The 10,403-nt window shown below is 42.6% G+C and overlaps 1 protein-coding gene across 1 annotated transcript in view; it reads left to right on the top strand.

Annotated features, from left to right (window-relative positions):
• Positions 1-2,874: 2,874 nt before the first annotated feature.
• LOC117344190 (zinc finger and SCAN domain-containing protein 2-like) overlaps positions 2,875-10,403 on the top strand; it is a 74,335-nt gene continuing 66,806 nt past the window's right edge. The window contains exon 1 of the mRNA XM_033906848.1: positions 2,875-3,296. Within this exon, the coding sequence (XP_033762739.1) occupies positions 3,209-3,296 (88 nt within the window). The 5' untranslated portion in view covers positions 2,875-3,208. The remainder of the gene's footprint in view (positions 3,297-10,403) is intronic.

The raw sequence follows: 10,403 nt of genomic DNA, 5'->3' as shown, positions 1-10,403 counted from the left end.
AATTCCCCTCCTTAATAACTAACAGTTAACAAAAAAATAGTTTTCAATTTCATCATTTTACCTCTTTCAAATTTTTAAAATAGACTTTCAATCTAAAACATTTTACCTCTTGCGAAACAATAAATACATTTCGAAATTAACATCCAATTCACATTATTTTACCTAATAGAAAATTGAAGTGTATTCTCTATCAACAATTTATTAACCTCTTTAGTTAAATTACTCAATACAACACAGCAATGTCATATTGTCAATTCAACACAGCAATATCATAGTGACAATACAACACAGCAATATCATAGTGTCAATTCAACACAGCAATATCTTAGTGTCAATTCAACACAGCAATATCATAGTGTCAATTCAACACAGCAATATCATAGTGTCAATTCAACACTGCAAAATCTTAGTGTCAATTCAACACAGCAATATCATAGTGTCAATTCAACACTGCAATATCATAGTGTCAATTCAACACAGCAATACCATAGTGTCAATTCAACACAAAAATATCAAAGTGACAATTCAACACAGTAATATCATAGTGTCAATTCACACAGCAATATCTTAGTGTCAATTCAACACAGCAACATTATAATTTTCAGAAAGTCAAAACTAGAAATTAACAAAACAAAGAAACAATCAAATGATGACAAATATAATGGAGGTGTCTGGAGAAGGCGAGGGTATCACGAGTACTCATTAAAGAGACAAACATCACGATGTCTTACAAATATGAAAGGCATCAAAAGATCTTATGAAGAATCGTGAGGTTTCTACAACACCAGTTACACTGACCCCACAATAGGACACAAACAATTGTGGATGGTTTTTACCAAACTTTCTAAGCATTGACAATCCACATATAGTACATAACACCCACATAAACACAGTGAACTGTCAACTAAAGCTATAGACCAATGAACTAGGCGTGTAATCAGGTCTATGGAAGGTGTCTCATATTTACTGAGAACATCCAACAATGTACAACCGACAAATCACGTAAGTTGTTAGCACCAATACATAACTAGAACTACAGATTATAGCTCATTGTAGATACCAAGGTAATATCACTGTAGCGAATTTAACTTTATATAAAGAGAGCTTACTCTGAACCTTAAAAATACTATAATAATTATAGAGGGTGAACAGGTATGGGAGCTACAACCGCGGCCAAATCCTAGGACAAATTATCATGACAAACACGTCCAATGGAAAGGGGACAGACACCGCACACCTGACCACTGACGATGAACCAAAGGGGTAGACGAAAACTAACATCATCACGGCGTCTCCCAAAATAACACCGTCACAGCGTCTCCCAAAATAACACCATTACGACGTCTCCCACAATAACACCGTCACGGCGTCTCCCAAAACAACACCATCATGGCGTCTACCAAAACAACACCATCACATCGTCTCCCAAAACAACACCATCACGGCGTCTCCCAAAATACCACCATCACGGCGTCTCCCAAAATAACACCGTCACAGCGTCTCCCAAAACAACAACATCACGGCGTCTACCAAAACAACACCATCACATCGTCTCCCAAAATAACACCATCACGGCGTCTCCCAAAACAACACCATCACGGCGTTTCCCAAAACAACACCGTCACGGCCTCTCCCAAACCAACACCATCACGGCGTCTCCCAAAACAACACCGGCACGGCGTCTCCAAAAATAACACCATCACGATGTCTCCCAAAATAACACCATGACGGCGTCTCCCAAAACAACACCGTCACGGCGTCTCCCAAAACAACACCATCACGGCGTCTCCCAAACCAACACCATCACGGCGTCTCCCAAAACAACACCATCACGGTGTCTCCCAAAACAACACCATCACGGCGTCTCCCAAAACAACACCATCACGGCGTCTCCCAAAACAACACCATCACGGCGTCTCCCAAAACAACACCATCACGGCGTCTCCCAAAACAACACCATCACGGTGTCTCCCAAAACAACACCATCACGGCGTCTCCCAAAACAACACCATCACGGCGTCTCCCAAAACAACACCATCACGGTGTCTCCCAAACCAACACCATCACGGCGTCTACCAAAACAACACCATCACGGCGTCTCCCAAAACAACACCATCACGGCGTCTCCCAAAACAACACCATCACGGCGTCTTTCAAAATAACATCATCACGGTGTCTCCCAAAATAATACCATCACGGTGCTATTTTTAGTACATTTCCATTCTTGTTTATCGCGGTCAACAGGTAGATTACCAATTCATATAGGGAATTGCATTTTATGACTCTAAGAGAAATCTACTGTTATAGTAGGCCCTGGTTGGCCAGTAATGGTAATTGGTTATTTTTCAGCAAATTCTCGTATTCAATTGAATAGTTTTGCCGTGATAAGAATAAGGCATTCGTTTTTTTTTATAATTTACTAGATAGTACTAAAGTTTCTACCTCGCCAATGCTCAGATTGTGTACGCTGAGAATCACAAGCTACGCTCCAGACCTATTGGTATTGTCATACATGGTCCTGCATAGACATAGGCAAAATGATATCGCCCCTTCACATGCTAAACCGTTACTAAACGAGGAGCGTCCCAACAGGCGCTTTGCCCTAACTTGAGCGCGTAGGACCCCCAGAGACACCGTTCCGTGTTACAGTAGCATATATTATATAACGGGACCGAAGGCGCGGGCCAAACACATGGACGGCAATACCATCGTGATAATACCAAGCATTGATTCCCCTTTTCGGTATCGTCTTTGACACCAGATGGCGCGATATTAATATTTAAACTTATTACGATCTTGGCCGGTCGTGATTCGATCGCTGTCTGTCCTACGTTACTCCCCTTCCGTCACAGTGCCTCCCTACCAAGTCAATACTAATTAGCGACGGCAGCCAGGCAAAGTTGGGCCGGCGGGTCACAGTGATGGGACGAACTTCTGGGACGATAGTTACTACACTCTGGCTAATAGTGAAATAGTACCACAGTGTACCTAAACACATCGAACGTATTAACGGTCTTAAAAGGAAGAAACTAACTTGTTTTGACTTTGGTCTTTCATCGTCATGATAACAAGTGTCACGTCCCCATAACTTAGTGGATCGTGTTCTAACGCTACGGCATATCGGAGACAAAACGTTCCCCAAACTGGACCTTGTGTCGCACGTAAAATCCACTAACTTGTTCACTCAGATATAACCGTCGCTACCAAAATGCCGCGCTCATTTATGGTGAAGAGTTCCAAAAGACGCCCGTCCCAAGCAAAGCCAGGCCACGCCCTGCCACAACGTACACCCGCAGGTAATATTTATTTATATCAGTACATTTGATTTATGTATTTTACTTTCTACCTTATCTTGACACAAAGTTTGACTACCGAGATTAATACGGCCGTTAGTTAAAACGTTAAGGATGATACGTTTCCTTTGGTATCCACCACGGGCCGGTAACGACACCTGTAGTAGGGTTCTCACACATAACTAGGTAATCATTGTGTATTAATTGTATCCGGGCTACAGAAACGGCAAATTAATTATCAAATTGTGGACGCCAAGCTAAGCGTTTCAATCTCGCCTAATAAGAGAATTGGCAGTTATGAGGACCGTTATTGACGGGCTTGTGTTTCATGTGAAACAGTTTATGCTCAATATATCTCCAGACAGGATGCGTACAATTTGTTTAAGTTCAGATTTCATGAATTGAAATCAATTTAATATCGACTCCCCCCTGGACCGAGATTTGCAAATGATGGCGAGCATAGCAGTTTATACGCGATACCTTACCGTAAAATCAACAACCAAACATCTCGCCGATGAATGTAGAAGGCTGAAATCACCGTCAATTTATACCAATTAATTGTTCTATCTGTAAACAATGCATGTTATTAACAGATCGTTCAGTGATTACCCGGTATGTCGTAATGTCCAATATGTATGGTCGTCTCTCTACGTGATACTAATACTGTATAGGTATTAGGATCCACCTTCTATATTTGACTGGTTTAAAGTGTATAATTTTACTGGTATGTTTATGTGATATTACCTTTTTCGCTACAACAAATTTGATAATGACGATGTCAAGTCGACGTATATCCCAATGGTGAAAACCAACCTAAAATAGGATGTTTAACTATTTGTTGATATCCGATGAAGACAGTGATTTACCAAACAGATCACGGTATGTGGCGATACCTGTATTTAAGTAGGTTTTGATTTTGCCGATGAGTTTTGGATTTGTAGCAATAATTGTGGCTAAAAGCTCAATAAGTCATTATGTACGTCGGTATGCCAATAACCAGAGCAATACTGACACGGATACCCTAAGTGGGACACCAGTTGTCATCATTAAGTATTTAAATCGATTTTATAAATCACATCTGTCCCTGTATATTCACATTACTGTACATTTATTTTTTCTTTTCAATTTTATATTGCAACTGAATAATTAATATTGTATTCGTATGTCTTTGTAGGCTATATTTCGTTAGATTTACATTAGGACCTGTGTGTTTCGGTAGATATACAGTACAGATCGGGATCATCAGTACCACCTATAACATTCTACAAATTATACAAGGATTTTTTTCCAAAATATTACCGTATTCAGGAAAAAGAAGTTTAAGCAAAAACGTAACTCACTACATGAAAAACAAGGGGGAATGAGGGGATAGATTGAACAGGTGGTATACCTGATCAGTCGGTATTTATTAATTACACGCTTCCTTTCTCAAAGTGACATTGAACACTCGTCAACTATTTATAAAAAATGTCCATCAAATAGATTATATATAACCTCTTTATTTGCAATATACAGTATTAAATTTTGAATTGCTCTTCATTCCATCACTAATTATAGATTATGTTTGGATTAACACCGCGTTATAGTCCACCGATAATAAACACGGAACATGTAGATGTCGCCATTAAGTTAATATAGGTTACATGTATATAGATTTTTTATTCCATCAAGTTTATATAGGTTTCGCTGTTTTATTCTTTCTTTATTATAGATAACAGACATTTCATTTTTTAAATTATTCTTTAAACATAGAATTACATAGATTTCAATTTCTGTATTCCTTCTTCAAAAAGCTGTACATTGACAACACTTAATAGTTCACCTTACTATCTAAATAATATCTATATATCAATATTCTAAAATAAAGCTAGAATATCTAGATAACGTTTTATATCACATGGCGTATATACATATTCTACAATAAACTCATATCATCTAAATAACGTTCTATATCACATGACGTAAATAAAGGTTCTACAATAAACTCATATCATCTAAATAACGTTTTATATCACATGACGTAAATAAAAGTTCTACAATAAACTCATATCATCTAAATAACGTTTTATATCATATGATTATATAGATATACGTTATATAGATATAGAAAAATAATGTTTTTATAAACATCATCAATATGAAAACATCTTCATTATAAAAACGTTATATAGATATATAAAAATAATGTTTTCATAAACATCAATATGAAAACGTTATATAGATATATAAAGATAATGCTTTGATAAACATCAAAAGTATGGAACGTTATATTGATATATATTTCTTTTATATAAACATGACTAATATAAAATGACTACACAGATAACTTTATAAACGTCATTAATATATAAATGATATACACATGTCCTATAAACATCAGTAAATCATTTATATATTAATGACGTTTATAAAGTTATCTGTGTAATCATTTTATATTAGTCATGTTTATATAAAAGAAGTATATATCAATATACATATCCTATAAACATCAGTATTAAATGATATACACATGTCCTATAAACATCAGTATTAATGATATACACTTGTCCTATAAACATCAGTATTAAATGATATACACATGTCCTATAAACATCAGTATTAAATAATATACATGTCCTATAAACATCAGTATTAAATGATATACACATGTCCTATAAACATCAGTATTAAATGATATACATGTCCTATAAACATCAGTATTAAATGATATACACTTGTCCTATAAATATCAGTATTAAATGATATACATGTCCTATAAACATCAGTATTAAATGATATACACATATCCTATAAATATCAGTATTAAATGATATACATGTCCTATATAACCTTTATATCCAACCATCTAACACATTATATAACCTTTATATCCAACCATCTAACAATTTGTATAACCTTTATATCCAACCATCTAACACATTATATAACCTTGATATCCAACCATCTAACACATTATATAACCTTTATATCCATCTAACACATTATATAACCTTGATATCCAACCATCTAACACATAGGAGAGAACGGGAGAGAAAACAGGCGAACAAGAGGAGGAAACCGGGAGACAAACCAGCGAACCAACAGGAGAGACCCGGGAAGAGCCAGCGAACACGGAGGAGGCGGGAGAGCCAAAACCAGACGAAACACAGGATCTTGTATATAACCTTTATATCCAACCATCTAACACATTATATAACCTTTATATCCAACCATCTAACACATTATATAACCTGTATATCCAACCATCTAACACATTATATAACCTTTAGAGCCAAAACAGCGAACAAGCAGAGATGGAGACCGGCTAGCAACCGCGAACACAGGGAAGAACCGGGAGAGCCAACCAGGAAAACAGGAGAGGACCCGGGGAGCACACGAGCGAATCAGACAGGAGAAACCGGGAGAGCCCAAAACCAGCGAACACAGAGTAGAACGGGAGAGCCAACCAGCGAACTACATGAGAGGCGGGAGAGCAACCAGCAAACACAGGAGAGAACCGGGAGACCCACACCAGCGAACACAGGAGACGAACCGGGAGTAGCCAACCAGCGACCACAGGGATGAGACCCGGGCGAGCGCAACCAGCGAACACAGGAGAGAGGTCGGGAGAGCAAACCATAACCACAGGAGAGAGGCTGGAGAGCCACCCAGGCGAACACAGGAAGCGGCCGGGAGAGCCACCCAGCGAACACCGGAGAGAACCGGGAGAGCCAACCAGGCGAACACAGTGAGAGAACCGGGTCAGTAGCCAACCAGGCGAACACAGGAGGAGAACCGGGAGAGCCCACCCGTCGAATACCCAGGCAGTAGAGAACCGGGAGAGCCAACAGCGAACACCAGGAGAGAGGCGTGTGAGAGCCAACCCGGACACACAGGAGCGAACAGGGATAGCCCAACCCAGTGCGTAACACAGGAGAGGACCCGTGAGAGCCAGCGGAACACAGGAGGAACGGGAGAGCCAACCAGCGAACACAGGAGAGAGTCGGCGAGCAACCCAGCGAACACAGGAGAGAACCGGGGAGAGCAACCAGCGAACACAGGAGAGAACCGGGAGAGCCAACCAGCGAACACAGGAGAGAACCGGGAGAGACAACCAGCGAACACAGGAGAGAACCGGGAGAGCCAACCAGCGAACACAGGAGAGAGGCGGGAGAGCCAACAATGCGAACACAGGCAGAGAACCGGGAGAGCCAACCAGCGAACACAGGAGAGAACCTGGAGAGCCAACCACAGCGAAACACAGGAGAGAACCGGGAGAGCCAACAGCGAACACAGGAGAGAGGCGGGAGAGCCAACCAGCGAACACAGGAGAGAACCGGGAGAGACAACCAGCGAACACAGTAGAGAACCGGGAGAGCCAACGAGCGACCACAGGAGGAGGCGGGAGAGCCAACCAGCTAATCAAAGGAGATAACCGGGAGAGCCAACCAGCGAAACACAGGCGAGAGGCGGAGAGCCAACCAGCGAACACAGGAGAGAACCGGGAGAGCCAACCAGCGAACACAGAGGAGGGCGGGAGAGCAACAGCGGAACACATGGAAGAACCGGGATAGCAAAGCCAGCGAACACAGGAGAGAACCGGGCGAGCAAACCAGTCGACCCACAGGAAGAGAACGGGAGAGCAACCAGCGACCACCGGAGAGAACGGGAGCGCCAAACCAGCGAACACAGGGAGGAGAAAACCGGGATAGTCCAACACCAGAGAAACAGGAGAGAAACGGGAGAGACACCCAGGCCACACGGAGAGAACCCGGAGAGCCAACCTAGCGAACACAGGAGAGAACCGGGATACAACGAGCGATACCATCAGAGAGAGGCGGGAGAGCCAACCAGCGAACACATGATAGAACCGTGGAGAGTCCAAACGAAGCGAAAACAGGAGAGAGGCGGTAGGCCAACCAGCGAACACAGGAGTGTAGAACGGGAGAGCAACCAGCGAAACAAAGGTGAACCGGGAGAGCAACCAGCGCACACAGAGAGACGGAGAGCAACCAGCAGAAAACAGGGGAGATGGGGGGATAACCCACCAGTAACAGCATTAGATGAACCGGTAGATCCAACCATCGAACACATTAGTAACCGGTATATCCATCTTAACCACAGTATTATTAACCTTGATAGCCAACAATCTAAACACATTATATAACCTTGATATCCAGCTAACACAGGAGAGAACCGGATATCCAACCATCTAACCCACAGGAGAGAGCGGTTAGAGCCAAAAGCGAACACAGGAGAGAACCGGTTATACAACCAGCGAATCACGAGGGATGATAACCGGGAGATCCAACCATCGAAACACCGGATAGCACCGTATATCCGAACCATCTTAACACATTATATAACCTTTATATCCAACCATCTAACACATTATATAGTGTTAGATCAACCATATAACACATTATATACCTGGAGATCCAACCAGCTAAAACATGATATCACTGTGAGAGCCATCGACACATGATATACTGGAGATCCAACAAGTCGAACACTTATATTAGTCTTTATATCCAACATCGAACAAGGAGAGACCGGGGATAGCCACCAGCTGAACACAGGAGAGAGGCTGGAGAGCCACATGCGAACAAGAGCGGAGGCGGGAGAGCCAAACCAGCTAACAAACAGGGAGTAACCGGGCGACCAAACCAGAGAAATTAGATGAACCGGGAGAGACAACAGCGAACACATTAGATTACTGTAGATCCAACCATATAAAACATAATTAGATAGTCTTGAGATGCCAACCATCTAACACAGTATAGGACTTTATATCCCGAACCATCTGCACACAGGATAGACCGGGCGATCAACATCGAACACAGTAGGGAGAACGGGAGATCCAACAGCGAACACAGTAGATAACCTCGTTTATAGCAAAACCATCTAACAATTTGTATAACCTTTATATCCAACCATCTAACACATTATATAACCTTTATATCCAACCATGCGAAACAGGATAGAATTCCGGGAAGAGCCAGCGAAACATTCAGAGTCGTGAGAGCAACCAGCGAACACCATTAGAGAACCGGGAGATCCAACCAGCGAACACATGAGATAACCGGTGAGAGCCAACCATCCGAAAACAGTAGAGAACCGGGAGAAGCCAGAGAAAACAGGAGAGAAGGCGTGAGATCCACCATCGAACAAATTATTAACATTGCGATCCAACCATCGAACACATTAGAGAACCTTTAAGCCCAACCATCTAACAATTTGGATAACGGGAGAGCCAACCAGCGAACACCAGGAGGAAACCGGGAGAAGCGAACCAGGAACACAGAAGAACCGGGAGATGCCAACCAGCGAACACAGGGAACGAACCGGGAGAGCCAACAGCAACACGGAGAGAACCGGAGAGCCAAACGAGCGAAACACAGGAGAGAACCGGGAGAGCCAACATCAACACATTAGATAACCGGATAGCCAACCAATCTAACACATGATGTGGCCTTTAGAGCCAACAGCTAAAACAGGATGCCACCGGGAGACCCAACCAGCGATAACACAGGAGAGAACCGGGAGAGCCAACCAGCGAACAACAGAGAGACCGGGAGGCCCACCAGATAAACACAGGAGAGAGTGCGGGATGAAGCAAACCAGCACACATTGATAGAGGGGGAGATCTAACCAGCGAACAAGTAGAGAGCCTGAGAGCCAACCAGGAACACAGGATGAGCACCGGTAGCCAACAGCGAACACAGGAGAGAACCGGGAGAGCCAACCAGCTACACAGTGATAGAACCGTGAGTAGCCAACCATCGAACAAGAGAAGAACCTTTAGATCCAACCAAGCTAAACACAGGATAAGGAGTGATATCCAACCCATCGAACACAAGTGAGAGAACCGGGAGAGCCAAAAGGAAACAGGGATAAGAACCGGGAGGAGCCAGCGGGAACACCAGGAGAGAACCGGGAGATCCAACTAGCGAACACAGGAGAGAGGCGGGAGAGCCAACCGCGAACAGAGTATATAACGTTGAGATCCAACCAGTCTAACCACAGGATAGAACTTTGGAGATCCAACCAGCGAAGACAGGAGAGAACTGAAGAGAACCACACCAGGCGACAAAGTAGAGAACCGGGAGAGACAAACCAGCGAACACAGGA

The sequence above is a fragment of the Pecten maximus genome, chromosome 2 (assembly GCF_902652985.1).
Source record: "Pecten maximus chromosome 2, xPecMax1.1, whole genome shotgun sequence".
NCBI lineage: Eukaryota > Metazoa > Mollusca > Bivalvia > Pectinida > Pectinidae > Pecten > Pecten maximus.
The sequence above is the reverse complement of the archived record's forward strand: the minus strand, read 5'-3'. Positions and strand labels throughout refer to the sequence as shown.